We start from the raw sequence: 18,982 nt of genomic DNA on the forward strand, positions 1-18,982 counted from the left end.
GCCTTTGACACCGTCTCCCACAGCATTCTCCTCGAGAAGCTGGCGGCTCACGGCTTAGACAGGTGGACTCTGCGCTGGGTCAAAAACTGGCTGGACAGCCGGGCCCAGAGAGTTGTGGTGAATGGAGTTAAATCCAGCTGGTGGCCAGTCACGAGCGGTGTTCCCCAGGGCTCAGTACTGGGGCCGGTCTTGTTCAATATCTTGATCAATGATCTGGATGAGGGGATCAAGTGCGCCCTCAGTAAGTTTGCAGACAACACCAAGTTGGGTGGGAGTGTTGATCTGCTCGAGGGTAGGAAGGCTCTGCAGAGGGACCTGGACAGGCTGGATCGATGGGCCAAGGCCAACTGTATGAGGTTCAACAAGGCCAAGTGCCGGGTCCTGCACTTGGGCCACAACAACCCCATGCAGCGCTACAGGCTTGGGGAAGAGTGGCTGGAAAGCTGCCCAGCAGAGAAGGACCTGGGGGTGTTGGTCGACAGCCGGCTGAACATGAGCCGGCAGTGTGCCCAGGCGGCCAAGAAGGCCAATGGCATCCTGGCCTGTATCAGAAACAGTGTGGCCAGCAGGAGTAGGGAAGTGATCGTGCCCCTGTACTCGGCCCTGGTGAGGCCGCACCTCGAATACTGTTCAGTTTTGGGCCCCTCACTACAAGAAGGATGTCGAGGTGCTGGAGCGTGTCCAGAGAAGGGCAATGAGGCTGGTGAAGGGTCTGGAGAACAAGTCTTATGAGGAGCGGCTGAGGGAACTGGGGTTGTTTAGCCTGGAGAAGAGGAGGCTGAGGGGAGACCTCATCACTCTCTACAACTACCTGAAAGGAGGTTGTAGCGAGGTGGGTGTCGGTCTCTTCTCCCAAGTAACTAGCGATAGGACAAGAGGAAATGGCCTCAAGTTGCGCCAGGGGAGGTTTAGATTGGACGCGAGGAAAAATTTCTTTACTGAAAGAGTGGTTAAACATTGGAAGAGGCTGCCCAGGGAAGTGGTTGAGTCCCCATCCCTGGAAGTATTTAAAAGACGTGTAGATGAGGCGCTTAGGGACATGGTTTAGTGGGCATGGTGGTGTTGGGTTGATGGTTGGACTCAATGATCTTAGAGGTCTTTTCCAACCTTAATGATTCTATGATTCTATGTAACTCGCTGTCTACAGAAAATGGTTGTTCAGTAAAACCGAACTCACTGGTTTTCATTGGCAAGTTAGGTTTGTTTCCAATCTGTAAAGGTGTCCTATATGCTAAAGCCAGTGGAAGATAAAGCTATTAGGACGTGAAGAATAGTCTGAACTCTTCAGCACGATATTTTACTTTCTTAGGATAAAGAGACCAAAACTGAAAAATTGAGCTATTGATGACTCCTGTGTAGCCAGCAATCATTACCGAACTCCTGGTCTATAAGTAAAGTATTTCTACCATGTTCAATACCAGTGAAAAGATTTGAGTATCTGAATCTTACTATAAGAAGTATCTAAAAATATTTTGCCTATTCTCCAAATCATATAGAAGCCTCAAAAATCACATTTTCTGTACTCACAGACGTATAAGCAGTTGGCTGAGTGTTTTTGTGAGAGATTGTTGCATCCATATGGGTCAAGCCCAAAAAGTTCAAGCATAATGGTGGAGTAAGACGGCAAAATAACCTGCACAAATGCAAAAGACAACACCATTTAAAACAATTTCTTGCACTAAAAATATTAAGAAATCATAACCGGATATATCACAGAATCATGATGTACAGCTCATTAGGATTTATACCCACATGATTATAAATGAAAGAATAAAAATGAAAGTTTCATGGACATTTTCAATTGAGAATTTGACAGAAAATCCACAAAATATGTGCCACATACTCACATGCCACTGAAAAGGAGACTGTACGCATCTGTCTGATGATGTGAAGCTAAGTAATAATAGTTAAATACACGGATCCTGAAGACAGTAGAGTAAACACAAATACTTAGGAAAAAGATGGTAAGAAAACAGGCCATCTGGGGGGAAAAAAAAAGTTTCAGTGTAGAACTCTACTACAGGTTTTAATGCATTCAGCACATAGTCTGTGCATGCAACAGGCTGACTGCAGTCTAATTTTTCATTTTGAGATGGGACAATAACACCAGCTCTGAGAAGAGTTTCAGGAGTTTTTTTGACTAATTTACATCAAGAATGATACTTGCAACATTCTGCACTTCATATAAGCTAACACAACTGACCCTATGAACATTTATTCCCACAAAAAGTGATAAAAACAAGCATTTGCAATTCAACCTATTTTGTTAGTATACTGGAATTTTTCAGCTCAGTTCCTTTACTGATGAATTTGTGCGCACATATGCTAGCCACACCTGTGACTGGATTTCTGACCAGCAGCAAATTCCTGTTTAGGGAAGAGAGGTTACACACATGGTTGATTAGACACGATGTCTAAACACATAAGCTAATGTTTCACAAATTACTCTACACATTATATTGAGCTCAACTGGGTCACACCTTCACCCCGTATTGGAGAGATACAAGAAATGGCAAAACGCAGAATCCCTCCACAGAAACAAAGTTTGGCATTATATATTTTAGAGACCTTCTGAAAGTTGAGAGACTCTTTAGAGACTTATTTTTAAATCAATCTGGTCTACTATTATTGTAATAACAATCTGTCTGAAAAGATTTTTGTTGAGCGATTATCTCAAACTTACCTCTATGTATATATAATTATATGTCTTTTCTGCCAGCTGTATGAAAACTGCAAATAGTGATAAAACTGGTTTTGTGCTGAAAAATGTGCACTCCGACCACACAACAATTACAGAGAACGTGGCCAGAACAACTGCAAGCACCCTGTAAAACCATGGTCGTAGAAGACATTCCCAGTACCACTCTGCAAAAAAACCAAACACACACATCCAGAATCAGTTAACGAAAATTACACAACCAGAAATGGAACTCCCTCACAAAAACTGTTGTGAACTTCTTCCACACATGCCCTTAAAAATCAAGGCTGGAGTCTGTGGGTTCACACACTTAATTTCAGGGCTTTTCCAATGCTTAGAGATCTGGCTCAGCCCTAAGGAATCATATGCACAACTGGGGAAAACAGGGTGGGATCTGGGAGGCAAATTTTGCAAATGGATGGGGGGGCGGAGGGTGTAGAAAAGAACTCTTCACTTTTGGCCCAGATACTATGGGTGGTCCACTTTTTGTTTGTTCATCTGTTACTCTCTCAGAAAGAAAGCTTAGGCTGTAAAATTATATTGTCCTACCCTGGAAAGAACTCATTGCTAGTGCACAACAAATCAGTTAAAACATGATTAGGAGAAGACACTTTCTAAAAAGATGCACAAGCAGCCGCATGTCCTAATGTTTAGTACATGACAGACGAAGAGTCCTTTCCTCTTTGCTTTACTGCAAGAATGGTGCCACCTCAATAATATCCCACAAATGTAGAAGGTAGCCACGATCCAAAAATTTAAAGTTGCTATTTTTCTTTCTTCTTCTAAGGCTTCAAAGTTTGCTATTGCTATTACAATATGTAACTGCTATTAAATTCGTAAAAAAATTCAAGCTTATGGTCAAGAACATAAATCAATACCTGATGGCTATTCCATTACATAAATGCATTAAGATGCACATTTGATTCCCTCTACTGTAACTCATCTTTTTCATAAAACAATCTGTTCTTCTTACAAAACTGTACTAGTTATTCCTTTACATATTCAAAATCTGCATGACAGCACTTACCAACAGTTGGTGTGTAGAAATACCGAATAATTTTATTCTCCGGTTCCTGGGAATGAAAGGTATGAACAAACTGTCGAGTTGCACTGGTTTCATTTTTTGCCACATCTTCTAGGTAAAATGCTTGTTCTAAAAGAATTTGCCACTGGACCTGTGTACGACGATGTCTCTGTACTGAATAGATTACCTATAATAAATTCCAAGAAATTATGGTTACAACATACTTGCTTCAAGAAATGAGATATTGGGATATTAAACTTCTGTTTTCTTTCACTGAGAAAAGTTCCCGTTAAGTAGCAATCCCAAACCCCACTATACTCAGCAATACAGGTAAAGTACATTGAAAATCTTTGTTTGACTGGCATTTATTCTCATTACTTTAGTGTAAGTGAGGCATTCTCTCATTTATTAATATACCTGCTTGTGAAGTTTGACCAAACTTTTTTCACTTGGATAACTGTTCTGTCTTTCATCAAAATCTTCATAATCGTCCATGTTCCTACCCATTCTTTCCTGGTACTCAGTAGGACACTGGAAGGAAAAGGGAAAATTAACTGGAAGACAAAGGAGTAGGAAGTGCTCCTTGTTAATTATTCGTAAACGTTTGGGGCATTTCATGCAACTGAACAGCTCACTTCAAGTATAGATTTTTCTGTTTCTAAAATACTACATATGTCAAAATACAGCAGATAATTACATACATCATAAGAAAGCATTCCACAAAGAATTTAAACTCCAAGTCTTGTCAGAAACTCACAAGATGCCAATTAGAGATTTTATGTTACGGGGAAAAGAAAATAATGTACAAGTATTCAATAGGTGCAGGAAGCATGCCCTCCCAATTGAACAATTATGGCTAAAGATGAGCAATTTGTTACCTTTTTCAGTATTGTATCAACACATTTTCTCAAAGGGTGGTTATACTTGATACTCTCACTTACTTTACGGACTTCCTGTTGAGGGAAAAAAAAAGAAAGAGTTGTTTCATCATGTTAAATAGATTAAATAATTTTACAGGGTCAGATAAGAGTTCCAGCCCTCCCAATGGAAAAGATAACCATCAGAGCTTAAAAACAATAGAATTTCCTAAAAGCCACAGCTTTACTAGACATTTAATAAAAGATAATTGAAGGAGTATTTATAAAGAACACGTATGTATTTTCAAAAAAAAAAAAACAACCCACGATGCCAGTGTGCAAACATTACTCTGTGAACGTGTGGAGGATTGGTTTCTATGCATGAATTTTGAAATGGAAAATACTTTCTTGTTTTAGTTGTAGGTAAAGAGGAGGAGTTTCTATCTTACCTGGTTTAGTTTCACTTTTATTACTTTAAGCAGCTTGATGAATATCATTTTATATCTTCCTCGCATTTATCTCCACATAGCTCACTTCTGAGACCATTTGCATTTATCAGTAATAAAAAGATGCTACCTAACAGCTAGATAAGTTGTGTCAGAACTGGCTCTAGCAGTTTATCAGGCTTAGTGAGAACTAGCTTTTATTCTTCATCCTATTGGCAATCCAGAGATAACCTTTTGATGCTTTTTTGTTGTTGTTACAAACAGCACTTTAAAAAAAAGATGCAAGTTCTAGAGTCTGGAGGACAGAAATAATTGTAAAGGCTTAGAAATCTTGTCAAATAGGATGATTAGCAGACAGAAGAATTGTATTTGTTTAGCGTGACAAGGAAGGCTAAATGGATATAGACAGTCCTTTGACATATAAAAGGCTGTTCTAACAGATGACTCTCAGTAATTCTGGATACCCTCTGAATCTCCTGAGGGAACGATCACAAGAGATCTGATTAGTCTGTGGCAAAGAATTTTTCATTATGTAGTGGGATTATGAAAAACAAACAAACAAACAAAATCCCGCAAGAATATCTGTAAGGGTCAATCCTAACATGTTCAGCCCTGTCAAGTAGAGCACTGGACTGGAAAAAAATTAAAAATACAAAAGTGTGAAGTGTCCTCCAGTGCTACAGTTTCTTGTGTTTTCAAAATCTCTGATAAAGGAAGAAAACAAAAGCCTAAACTGAAGTGGCTGAGAGCTAAAATGTTGTGATTTATTTGACACAACAGCAATTCATAATATTTACAATCAAGTTCTCAGAGTCAGCACTGCCATTCTTAAGAATCTCTATGTATTTTCACACACTTCAGCGTTCCTGTGAAGGTTGAAAATAAAATACCAATAAAAGCCCAAGATTCCTAAGGTATAGCGGAATTGTTTCTAGACTGAAAGAAAAAAAAAAAGTGTGTGTGGGGGGGAAGTGAAGTGCCAAACCTTGAAACAAGATTTTATCATGCATTAACAATATAATATATTTTATGTTGTGCATGACATAACCTCAGAATCTGTCAGTCACCCTACCTGACTTAAAGGACAATCTAGTACAAGACAGCAGTCTAGTACAAGACCCTCTTTTCAGGGAAGTTTGCCGCCTCCCTGGGCCCAAATTAGGGACATCACCACAAGACTGAAAAGCTTAGTGCAACCTTCAGACTACTACCCGTTCCTGCTCTGTCATGTGGGTACTAATGATGACACAACAAAAAGTCTGAGGTCAATTAAGAGATTTCAGCACCCTGGGAAGAATGCTAAAAAATTCAGGAGCACAGGTAGTGTTTTCCTCAATCCTCCTAGTGATGGGGGGAGACTGGAAGAAACAGGCGAGCCCAGGATACCAGTACCTGGCTCCAGAACTGGTGCCTCCGACAAAACTTTGGGGTTTTAAATCATGGAAGAGCCTTTGAGGCACAAGGTATGCTGCGTTTAAGGGAACAGAATAGAACAGAACATTTTGTGTTGGAAGGGACCTACAACAATCATCTAGTCCAACTGCCTGACCAATTCAGGGCTGACCAAAAGTTAAAGCATGTTATTAAGGGCATTGTCCAAATGCCTCTTAAGCACTGACAGCCTTGGGGCATCGACCACCTCTCTAGGAAGCCTGTTCCAGTGTTTGACCACCCTCTCGGTAAAGAAATGCTTCCGAATGTCCAGTCTAAACCTCCCCTGGCACAGCTTTGAACCATTCCCATGCATCCTGTCACTGGATACCAGGGAGAAGAGCTCAGCACCTCCCTCTCCAGGCATCTGGACAACGCTCTTAACAATATGCTTTAACTTTTATTCTGTTCTATTCTGTTCTATTCTAAGTGCTAGCCTGGTAAACAAAGTTTTTGTTGCTCATTTTCTAGTAAGTTTTGTAGTTATGCCCCACTCAGATGTTTTTAGCAATTTCTTCAAAATGCTATTACTGAAGAATGAGAATTCCACCATTATTTTATGTTGACGTATCAAAGAAGAAGTTCACCCTACCTTACAACTCTTCAGAAGTATTATTTCCAAGCCATGGTATCAGAGCAGCAAAACAGGGAATAGCTATTCAATGGGTTGCATTTCCATTCTGTTCTTGAACTACACTAGAGTCTATTGCTCACTCACAAATAACAATAAATACAGTCTCAAAAAAAGCTCTTTGAAAAAAACAATAATCTAGATATTGTCTTCTCAAAAGGCACATAGCATGGTCCTGCAAATCCAACTTGGAAACTCTTCCCAAGGTTCCAGAAATATACTGGGAGCAGAGCATAAAAGCAAACATACACAATTTGCATGAACGATAGTGAAACATCTGTACACTGTATTTTCAAGTTCACTCTGGAATGTTTTTCATTAGCGACCAATATTAATCCAAAAGGGTCAATACAAAAATAAAACCAACAAATAATGGCTATGAAGTTGCCATGGCTATCAAGTTGCCAAGTTCTTCACATTAGGGACTATTTCTCTTTTGATTTTTACACAGGACTGAGTGTCATCAAGTGGCACACTATGATGATTTTCTTAATTTACTAATATTTCACAGTAAGTTCACGCTACTTATGTTTTCTTGCCACAAGTGCCCAACACCAAGAAATTCAGAGATGATTAACAGCAGCCTTCACTTACTTCATAGCAAAAGCTAGTTACTTACTTCCATAATATCCTCTAAATTCTCCTCTGCATCTGCTTTTTCAGTCATCAGTTTGGCAGCTTTGAAATAGGTCTTCATGAGTAGATAACCCCTCTTGGCCCCATTCCAGTGAGAACGGGGAATTTCCACCAAACCATAACCCAAAAGCAACACAAGAAGAAAGAGACCCCATGTGTTTGCAGCGGCTATCCCAATAGTCTGAAGTTGGTTCCTAAGGAAAAAACCAATAGCAATAACAAAAAAGAAAAAGCAAACAACCAACATCCTCCTGCCTGACCCACAAGAAAGCAACCTTGAAATATCTATGCACCAATATGGCTTCAAATTTACAGGAACAGACTTAGCATCATCTGTAATTCTTGCCTAGGGCCAGTCTGCTACTTGGCCATATTTAAAGCTGCCACGATTTTTCTGTATCTCCCCATGCTTCTTCCCTCTCTGGAGGGAAGACAAAAATGTTTGTTCTCAAAGGAGTATGTTCCTTTAGGAAACAACATGAGCTTAGCAAACCTATTGCAAGTGAAGCACATGACAGTGTTTACTACTGTATCTAGTATGCAAGACCATTAGCAATGTTGTAACTACCAATTATTTTAACTTACCTTATGGACTTCAAATAGAATCTACAGTAGACAGAAGCACTACACAGGAAATACTGACATAGACTTTTTGAAAGATGTTATTCTGAAAACACTGAGAAAGTTTCTGCACTACTTTGCAAATGCATTTGTAGGGAGAAAAAAAAACATTGCAAATATAAGAGGATTCCTCTGCCGTACGTATCAAAATCAGAAATCCAAAAGACAAATTTCTATGAACAGTCAAAGAATCCTTTTCCATAAAAAAAGTTAACAAAACTTTCCAACTGCCTAGCAAAAATCAGATCAACTAAAATTGTTTTTTAAAAAAGACCCATTTCATCTACAGAAGAGATTACCCGTGACAATTTCATAAGAACTCATGCAAGTGCTTACAGCATTATTCTTACCACTGTAAATTGAAGTTTGGGTTTACAGCCACATATATTAAAAATGCTCCAAAAATCAGCAAGTAAGTGCCATAATAGATTGCATTCTCAATTAATGCAGTTTTAATCTTTCCAGTAATGGAGAACCCTCCTGATCTAGCATATGACTGCATGAAAGGTAGCAGAATCCTAGAAGGGAAGAAAACAAAACCAAACCACATTAGCCAACAAAACAAAAAACAAACAAACAAACAAAAGAGTAGTTTAGCAGTGGCAGGATACTGAGACAGGGGTGTTTAAGCTAAAGACTCCCAAGCGTCTGACAAAATTAGCTAGTTACATGTTTTTATTCTAGATGTACTGGTCTGATGGCAAACCTTAAACAAGCTGCAGACAAAAACAATACAGTTAGATTTACTATGAAAAATCTGTGTTAATCAAGTACTCACTACCAACTCTGATATTCTTGACTGAGCTACAAAAATAATTATTTGATGATAGATTGGTCAGAAACCACACATGAATCTAACCCAAAAGCACAATCTGTTTGCTGTAGCTATATTATAGCTTTATATAATATATCCAGTAAAACCAAATAATTTACAATATAACTCAAAAATTACCCAACTTATTCATGGAATTATTTTGGTGTCCTGTTGCCTAAAACCCATTTTTTTCAGACAATCTATCCATTAACACCTCTATGTGTAAACTGCTCAGTTTCAACTAGAAAAGTGAACCAAGAGTAAATAGCTGCCACCTGAAAAGGAGCAAAAAAAAAAAGCTCAATTTAGTACAGTAATTATTAGAGAAATTTCACTGCTAGCAAATAATATATGATTAGATAGCTCTGTGGAATAGTGATATATAGTCTTAAAGAGTATGCTATGACTGTTAATACACTGCACTTAGAAATTATACCTATATCATAATCTTTGTCATATTCTTTTGCCTTACTTACCATGTTAAAAACTGCGACGTCCAATATACAACACGCCAGAAAATTGGCATAATTCCATTAGGAATATAACTCCATGGTTTGAAACATTTTTGCTTGCTGTAACAATGTAAAGAAGCTTATTGTTAGTTGTAGGGCCAAGAGTGTAAGGAACATTTTCTATAAATTCCCCTATCTAGAAAGGTCTTTGAAAATAGCATAGAAGTAACAGACTACTATTTGAGTAAGTAGTCAAACATCAACCATCTCAGAAGAAAATAAACTGAATCAATACTTAAAAATATTTATCATTCTCCTCACCGCAAATAACTTATCTAGACAAGACAGCTTTCTTAGAGAAGAAAAACAGTAGCTCAAAGACTAAAGAGGAATAAGCAATTAAGCAATTTAAGGTTACAATTTTTCTTTTTGGGCAGGACGTACTTTCTTCATGCAAAGAAAAAAACCATTCAACTTTAGTTAGTGCAGCAGGTTTTTAAAAAATATCCAGGGACCCCATCACCTAGCTCTACTACCTAGAGCATTTAGCGGTAAAAAAAAGCGTGTTAGTTGTTTCTTCCGTCACCCAGATGGATTTAGTCAAGCTTATATAAATTTTGACTTGTTGAGCCAATACTTTTCTGACAGGTAGTGTTTGCTTCAGACGACCAGAAAAGCCATGAGAGCCTTTTAGTAAAAAAAGAGCAAAAGGCAAAGTGCCCATCCACACTAAGACACTTCGGTTTTTTTCCCACACCTGTCTGGGTAATGAAGCAATGGTGACTCAAGGGGCAATACAGACAATTTAATAGGAGTATCTATTGAGAAATAATTGGTGTTTTCCAGGGTCAAACTAGTCAAGCCTGAGTTGTGAGTTTTGACGTACACAGCCTAAAAATTTTCAAAACTATCAAATTACCATAGAATGACAGGTAGCGTGACTAAAGGTTTCAAACAAAGTTTTAAGATCTGACTTGCACCAACACAGTATCTGCTCAATTACTACTTAAGTCGATATTTCTATTTGATGTACTCGTCATATACTACAGCATAACATCCATCAGCTTGTTCTGAAACTATAGGTAAATTGAAAGGCTATTGAATAGTTTTCAAATTGTGTATTTACCTAACTATGTTTAATTAACGTACGCTGGGTGATTTTAAACAAAGGGTAAAATGTTGTGCCACTAAGTCTGGCATTTTACTGTTCTTCCACGGATATACAACATCCAGATAGCGTCCGCTTTGGGGCAACAAAACTGGCAAGACGTTCCATGGACATATCAACTGACATCTTAAATGCTCTAATCATCTTACAGATAACTAGGCTGCACACATCTACAAGATGTGGAAATAGCCAATGGAGGCTAAAGAATGAGCAGCCATGGAAAGAGCCCACATTCGCCTACATTTCCCCATGTTTTAGGGATTACTTCCTTCCTACCAGAAGACAGCGAGCAGGCTATCGTTACTTTGGTAGAATATAGTAAATTTCAGATAACTCCAATTACTATATATATGCAATTATAATAAGCAATTAGATATGCTGCTTATATATAAGACAAGCCTACTAATTTCATTCATAAGGTATAAAATTAGATTTTCAGGTCTAAAGTCTTTAAGGTTGTGAAAGAAAGATAAGCATTCACCAAGGCCTCTCTCCTCATAGATAACCAAGGTTGCTTGAAAAGCTTAGTTCTGTTGCTTTAACAACAAAATAAAAGAAGTCTTGCATGAAATTAAAAAAAAAAAAAAAAAAGAGGAATATTTAGGTAATCAGTTAGAACTAATGTATACATTACTACCAATAGATGCAGAGGCACTTTTCTTCACCTCTTCCCTTACCTTCCTGTACACTTACAATCTTCAAATGTCATATCACACAGATAACACTTGTTTATTAGTCTTAAAACCACAGTACACTCCTACTATTTAAAACAAGAAAATCATAAAATACTTCTTTAAAAACAGTCTGACGAAGAAAACATAGCTGATACCTTGGAGCAAGAGTAACGTAAGAGCCATTACTTTCTGCAGGGCTGGAGTTAACAGCAAGTTTGCACCGATTATAAATAGTCTAGAAGACAATTAATTTTATATCAGTGACCAGAAAAAGGTACAACATTTATTTAAAAATAATAAGTCCCATTTTTAAAGACATTTACTGTAGTCCAGGTTTAAATTTAGGAGCAATTATACTAATAAACCCTCAAAACAACATGCAATCTGCAGGACAAGCAAGTAAAAAACTGAAAGTGTTTTTATGTTGCCTAAACAGATAAAATAATTGCTATAAACAAATAATGACATTTTAAAACATCTGAAATAGATTTGTTATCTGATAAGATCAACAAAAAATAAAATTAATTGTAAACACAGACACTGCCATGCAAAAAGGTAACAAGTGTTTAGTTTAATAAGATACTATTTGGAAAATTTATTTGCTGTTTAAGATATTGTCTTCTGAAATTATGATTAAAAAAAAATACCATACACATTTTATGCAACTAAGCAGAAAACCTCATAAGTTTCTTACCGTACTGACATCCAGAGGCAGTATAAATACAATAAGAAAGCAAAGATACCAAGCCAATAATGTTGCTATGATCACCAGCCTATGCTGTTTCTTGAAGTCTCCATACCGATGAAGCAGGAATAAGGCCAGAAAAAAGACAAATACTATCTCAAGGCCCAACGCTGCACCACTCATTATTGAAAGTTCACTCCAGCCACACAGCACAGGTCACTTAAGAAAGCAGATCAGAACTGTAAGACAAAGACATTTAATTACATTAAAATATCTGGAAGTTATTTATGCAGAAAAGAGTTGTTTAACAGACATTTTTAAACATATTAATAGACTTTTCTTATTTCATGACAAGAACTCTTATCAGATGAAGAATAAGATTTTCAGCAAGGTGCTTTAAAGTCCTCTGCATAAATCAAAATATGTCACTCCAATTTTGCCAATTCTAGGAACACATTAGGACAACTCCTCTTCATCTTCTTGATATACAATAGATCCAAAAGTCAAATCCCTGTCCTTGAATAAGACTATAAGCCTAACTTTTAAGTCCAGTATAAATTTCAAAACAAAATCTATTCTGCTTTTTTTTCTTTTAGAAGAAATCAACTAATTTGGAAAAAGGGTTAAGTGTTTAAATTAAATGTTTCTGGAAAGCTTTGTTAATGGATTATTCCTCAACTATGCATTTAAATTCTGTACTCAGAGTTAACAGAGCATAAAAATACAGCAAAGTATATGTCAGTCTACTTGTGACGTACCTCTTTTAGGTTTGAAAATTCATGTAATAAAAGGCAACATGCTAGCTATTTCACCTTCCTACCCCTCTTCTGTTCTTGTTCAGAGAAACAAAGGTCTCAATTAATTCGTTATTAGTCTTGCTGTGATATACTTTTGCTTTGCTCATCCTTCTGGGTTTAGTTACTCTGTGTTATAGTCAGGACTGCTAGAAATGCCTACGAAGTTCATACATCTTCATACAGGCATGCTATTAAGCAAAGGGACAGTGAGCTGCACAAATCTATTGGAGAAAATTTCACTGACTTGTTACATTGTTAATTAAACTGCTTCTGACCTTTTTAATAAGCATCATTTTACCACAGACACTTCACACATTAAAAAAAAAAGTTTATTACTCTGGTCAGACTGACTTGCTTCTCCATCAAGATTACCATTTTAGTTGGTTTGATTTAACTGAAATCGTTTTTGCTATGGCTTCCCCACTGTTGTTTTTTCAGTGCTTTCACTTTCACTGGAACTTTAGAGATTTAAAGGAAATGCTACTACTAAAATCTCCCTCAATTTACTTTTAAATCCCTTCATAATTTGTTAAAGTGAACCATTTCCTTTACTAATCTCTCAGTATACTGCTTAAGCAGATCTGTTATGTATGAGGGCACTAAGCAGTGAAATTGTCTTATTTCCACTAAAAAATTCCAAAGTTTGTGATGCCAGTACTTCCTTGAGGACATACAGGACAATTAATTCTGTGATTTTTCCCTGAAGATTTGTTTCCCCTCATTTTGCTACTTTCTCATTTAATTTCCGAATAGGGAGAGCGGTCTGTTTACTCCATATCGGCTGCTGTACACAGAGCATCCCATATTCTGAAAATAGCTTGAGTTACCTTGCTGTTTCTTATCAAAGATGCACACACTTACTTTCTATCTTCTGCCTTTCATCTCATGTGTTTCTCAAATTATTAGCACTTCTGTTAGGTCAAAGCATCCCCTTACTATCTGCCTGTACTACATTTTGGCTAGATCATTTGTAAATCGTGAATGCAGGATATCTAACCTATTTCTCAATCACTTATTCTAAGCAAGTCCTTGTCTATTCTATTGTACCATTCTTGTTTCCTCTGAAAACAGTCTTTTGTATTGATAGTATAGTAGCAAATTCCACCAAAAAAATGAATGGAGAAGAAATACTATATATCTACTTTATTAAGGCAGTACTATCTGACATATGTAGCTTTGGGTGCCCATTATAGCCACACCTTATGCTATGTAAACAAAAAAAATTATACAGCATACCCTCCATCAGTCACACCTATACAATTTTTTACTACAGTCACACCTAAAAAGTTGCTATCAAAACAGAAGGTGAAAAGTTTTTGTGCAAGATGCTGCACTCAGCTTACTACCATGAGAGAACTTCCAAAAAGATTATAAACATGTTATGTTATTATATGTAAGCATATAAATATGCTAAAATAGAGAGGGAATTAAGTCCTAGCACAACTTAACTCACTTTCAAAGCCAAAAGCAATTTTGCAGTTATCAAAGTAAACTACATTTTTCTGTTCTTCACCTGGTTCCTCCTGGAATCTCAAAATACAAAATTTTTATTTGAAAAAAAACCCCAAACTTCTTTATAAAAAAATTTTGTATGAAAAATACTAATTTTTACAAGACTGCAACTGATGACAAAGAGTTGTTTTGAAATAACATATACACATTTTCAAAATTACAGTTCAAAATTTTTAGACAGAAACAACTTAAAACTAGCTCTCAGCACAAATAGCTTAAATGAAAAAAAATCTACAAGGTGAGAAATTAAATGCTTGAGAGGCGCTCTTACTGTGAACTAAATCCTGCCTAACAGGACAGCCGTATTCGGGATCCCTGCTACTAGAATTATTTGTATCAGCCCTTAAAATGTATTACTGTGGGCTATAAAGCCATGTCTTCCTGTGGCAAACAGCATTTGCCTCTGAACCTGGTTGCTAGCTCAAAGAAAGGTAAGTTCCTTATCAGTAATTCTGTTTCTTCATTTATTTAGACAAGCTTCTCACTATTAGCACACGGCTCCCTAGTATCAGCTGGCTGAAATTCCTGAACCCTTACAGAATGTTCTGCTGAGATCAATGAACTACTTCAGAAGAGTTCTCTCATACTGCACAACCTTCACCTGCTTAAAAGATGCTGCTATTAAGCAATGACAAAAAGTAACAAAATTCCTCACTCTGAAAGGAAGAGTATCTATTGCCATACTCTGTTTCTGGAGATTAAGGCAGCTATGGATTAACACAAATAAGATCAAAAGCTGAAACGCTGGCACTGGAAGCACAACTTAACCAATAAAAGACAAGGACATGCTCTTGTGTAGGCTTAGGATTTTCTTGCTTTGTTTCAGACATAGACAAAATCAGTAAGTTTTTAATTTTGTGAATGGAAGAGTCTGGTTACCCCCATATAGGACATACATTTCAAAATTCTGACATGAAATCTTCCAGAGTCCAAATCCAGCTAATAACTCTTTGCAAGCACCATAAAGGGCTCAGTTCAGACTTAATTCCCTTGGAGACTCCCTACTATCAACAGTATTAAATTACCTTGCCAACCTCAAGACTAACCATACTCATGACCATCTACATTACAAATGAACTAACTACTCTGCCTGGTACAGAAATACTCAAGTTACTAAATGAAACAGCAGAGAATGAAAAAAACCACACTTTCTTAGAGCTTTTATATAGCACCAAATTTAACAACGAAGACACTCCAATGTTACATTCTTAAAGAAGGGCTAAAAAGAGTAGAGCATGTCTGTGAAGACAGTACCTTGGTCTCACTAAAGTGGACTCCAATACCCCTTTAATCAGAAATCCCAGATCAGAGTGTACCAGTTTTATTCTCTTCAAACTTCACAGGAAAGCATTTTACCAGCAGATTGTTCATTTTGCAGACTAATGTAACCGGTGCTTCAACCCTTCCCTGTCAGTCTAGTATCACACTTTCTGCAGATTTCTCATTGCTGCCCTTGACACTCTCCCCAGCTTACCCACTTCCTTCTACGCTGAGCTGGAACCCACGCAGTATCCCAGCTAATGCCTGAGAAGGCCTGAACTGAGAGTAAACATTGCTTCACGTGCCTTACTGTTATACCTTACATGGAGGTATAACCTGCATGATGTTCCCTTCAGGTATTCAGCTTATTATGCCCTCCAAATTCTTTCCCTCTAAGAAACACAACACTGTTCTATCCTGTATTTGTGTAGTTGATTGCTCCTGCTTAAGCGCAGGCACAAAGCTCTACTCATTTGTACCCTTTCCCCTCCCACAGGCTTCTGAATCTTCAAGGCATTTTGATTTCCACTACCACACTCAAAAAGGTCTGCAATCCCTCCTAGCTTTGTGCCTTCTTAACTTTTAATAATCACATTATTTCATTATGGAAACTGTGAAAATACTGAAGAGTAGTTGACAAGAGACCGGCCTCCTTAATCACAACAGTAGCTGTTCCCAACTGTTCTTCCCCAGCAAAAACATCCTGAGAAACAGAATCAAAAGTCCTATTAAAGGCCAAATATAAGATATCAACTGATCCTCTCGTATACAGTAGGCCTATCAGTGTAATAAGTTAGACTACTTCAACAATTTGTCCTTGACAGACTGATGCTGTCTTTTAGTCAGCTATTATAGTCTAGATGCTTACAAATAGCTTTTGTTCCAGAGTTTTTTTCAGGAATTCAAAAGGAAGCAGACTAGTCTGCCAATCTGTAGTTCTCCCTGTCCTTCAAAAATTACTAATAAAGTCAGTCACCATGCTTCTGATTTTCTTATCTTCGGTACCTCAGTCACTTTGAGAATATTACATCCTTTTTTTGTTGTTGTTCTTAAAGTGCTCTTGGGTAAAGATCATCAAACATTTTTGGAAAAGTTACATTTCTAGAAATCTTGAATATTTCAGTTAAAACATTTGAAGAACCAAGCAGCTAGAGATTTCTTTGCCTTACTCTGTAGTCTAAATGCCATAATTACATCTGAAAAAATATTGTCACCAAGAAAGTTACCAAACTATGAAAGAGATATCAAAGACAGTAATGGACAAAACTGAGCAAGCGCCACAGCATACTTAAAAGAAACATCCGTGTGACAGCATCTCCCACCTCAAGCTGAATTCACAACTCGGCGGCAAGTATAAACTGAAAGCTGCCATCCCCAGCAAAATATCAATGGCCAGTTCAATGACGACCTTTTGCCTCTCTGTCAAGGAATAAACTGCTGGTTCCTATCGAGTTTATTCCAGCACATTTCACTTGGCAGAAGAAAAACAGCATGCCACAACACACGTGATAGGTTTCTGAAGCCTGCCCTACTCCGCAAAACTACACTGTTAAGAATCCTAAAGTAAGACTTCACTTTACAGACACAATTAAACCTTTTGGACTGATAGAACCGCCCCACACTAAGAGCCTTTGTCACTTCATCTTTAAACAACAAAATGGGCTAACTTCACATTTTAGAAATCTTAAAAAGAGAAGAACAAGAGGTCAAGCAACATTAAAAATAATCCCTTTGGCCATTTTTATATCCAAGTCTGTTTAGTGTGTTGTTGGGGTTTCTTTTTTTGTTTGGTTTTGGGTTTTTTGTTGTTGGTTGGGGTTTTTTTTACTTTCTTATTACATATTGACCCTAACAGCTTGAGGAAATAGTAAGTACTTATAAGCAGATAACAGACAGACAAAGAGCTTCCTGATCTCAGCACAGTGAGAAAACTATCTAAAGAAAGAAAATAGCCATGAACTGCCTGAGAAAACTGACCACAGAAGTTATCTGATTGTGCTATTCAGGAGAAATAACCTCTGAGATGAATCAAGAAACCATAATCTGCATAGCTTTGTTTTTCTAAGAAACACTACTCAGTGTAACAGTGGTACAGAAAGAAGAAAGAAACTAAAGAAACAGTACTATGTACTGATTGATATTTTATTAGTACCTGTAATTTCAACTATCTTGCAATGAAGAAAAGATTTAAAATTGATTAAACATTTAATTGCTTGTATATCAATATTTAGGAAAAAAAGTTTTGTATCTGCTCACGACAAGAAAAAAACAATAAAATGCTGCACTGACTCTATTCAAAATAGCAGTATTCTCCAATTTGGTGGGAGACTAGGTTCTCTGCAGAAGCACTAAATAAAAGACAAATGCTTTGCCAAGGAACATACAAAATTTTTCTGTTCAAAAGCAAGCAGGGACCATCAGTACAAAACCACAGGAAGTTTATTTGCTTTACATGGCGCTGTCTTGACCTCTAATAAAGGATATTAAGTACCACAGAGGCTGATGCTTTCTTAGGGTTTAGGGGAACACTCTGGAAATAACACATTGAAGAAAACAACTTGCTTGGAGGAACTAAAATAGAATCAGATACAAAAGCTGTACAGTTGCACTAAGAATCTAAAAAAAGAATAGAAATTACTACCTGGGCTGCCAGACTAATGCACTCACACAAAACAGGTGTCAGTAAGGCACTCAATCACATGATTACAACCCTAACATTGCATTAAGACAAACTTAGACTATTTGGTAATTCAGAACTTTTTTTAAAAATAATTTGATTTTACCCCTTTCAGCAAATTCTTCTTTCAATTTCCCATGCATTAATAGAGAAAAGTGAAAAAAAAAAAAGGGGGGCTGCTGAACAGGTTAAATACAATCAGCTTATTTTTTTAAACTAAAAATATCTCCTCTCTTTCACTTGATTATCCACTTAAACAACCTTTAAACAACTGTTCCATGACTTTAGTTAAAACAGGTAATGGTTAACACAAGTTCTTTTTTAAGATTATATGAATGCCAATTTGCATCGCATCATCGTCTGTATCTGACTTAATAGTTGTGTACGATTTGCCATGCGTTCTATTACCATCTTCAATTTTATAGGCCCGTCTCTCCATCGTTATGCAGTGAACAAAGGACAGCATTTACAAGCAAGTGGCTGACTAACAACAGAGTTGTAGGTGTGTTCAGAATTAGTTTTCCATCCCCACCAATTTCAAAACAAATAGTTTGGAGAAAAAGCATGAAGAGCTGCCTTACTGAAAGAAAGCTTGGCAT

General features: G+C 37.2%; 1 protein-coding gene across 2 annotated transcripts in view; it reads right to left on the bottom strand.

Annotated features, from left to right (window-relative positions):
* The window catches only part of LMBRD2 (LMBR1 domain containing 2), a 35,990-nt gene that overhangs the window by 16,102 nt on the left and 906 nt on the right, over window positions 1–18,982 (bottom strand). For both annotated transcript variants that reach the window (XM_076363006.1, XM_076363005.1), the window contains exons 2-12: window positions 12,147–12,376; window positions 11,608–11,687; window positions 9,635–9,730; window positions 8,695–8,862; window positions 7,707–7,917; window positions 4,601–4,675; window positions 4,140–4,253; window positions 3,726–3,909; window positions 2,684–2,865; window positions 1,848–1,981; window positions 1,528–1,633 (exon numbers count right to left, since the gene is read on the bottom strand). In XM_076363006.1, the coding sequence (XP_076219121.1) occupies window positions 1,528–1,633; window positions 1,848–1,981; window positions 2,684–2,865; window positions 3,726–3,909; window positions 4,140–4,253; window positions 4,601–4,675; window positions 7,707–7,917; window positions 8,695–8,862; window positions 9,635–9,730; window positions 11,608–11,687; window positions 12,147–12,320 (1,524 nt within the window). In that variant the 5' untranslated portion in view covers window positions 12,321–12,376. The remainder of the gene's footprint in view (window positions 1–1,527; window positions 1,634–1,847; window positions 1,982–2,683; window positions 2,866–3,725; window positions 3,910–4,139; window positions 4,254–4,600; window positions 4,676–7,706; window positions 7,918–8,694; window positions 8,863–9,634; window positions 9,731–11,607; window positions 11,688–12,146; window positions 12,377–18,982) is intronic.

Source organism: Aptenodytes patagonicus, chromosome Z, assembly GCF_965638725.1.
Source record: "Aptenodytes patagonicus chromosome Z, bAptPat1.pri.cur, whole genome shotgun sequence".
Taxonomy (NCBI): Eukaryota; Metazoa; Chordata; class Aves; order Sphenisciformes; family Spheniscidae; genus Aptenodytes; species Aptenodytes patagonicus.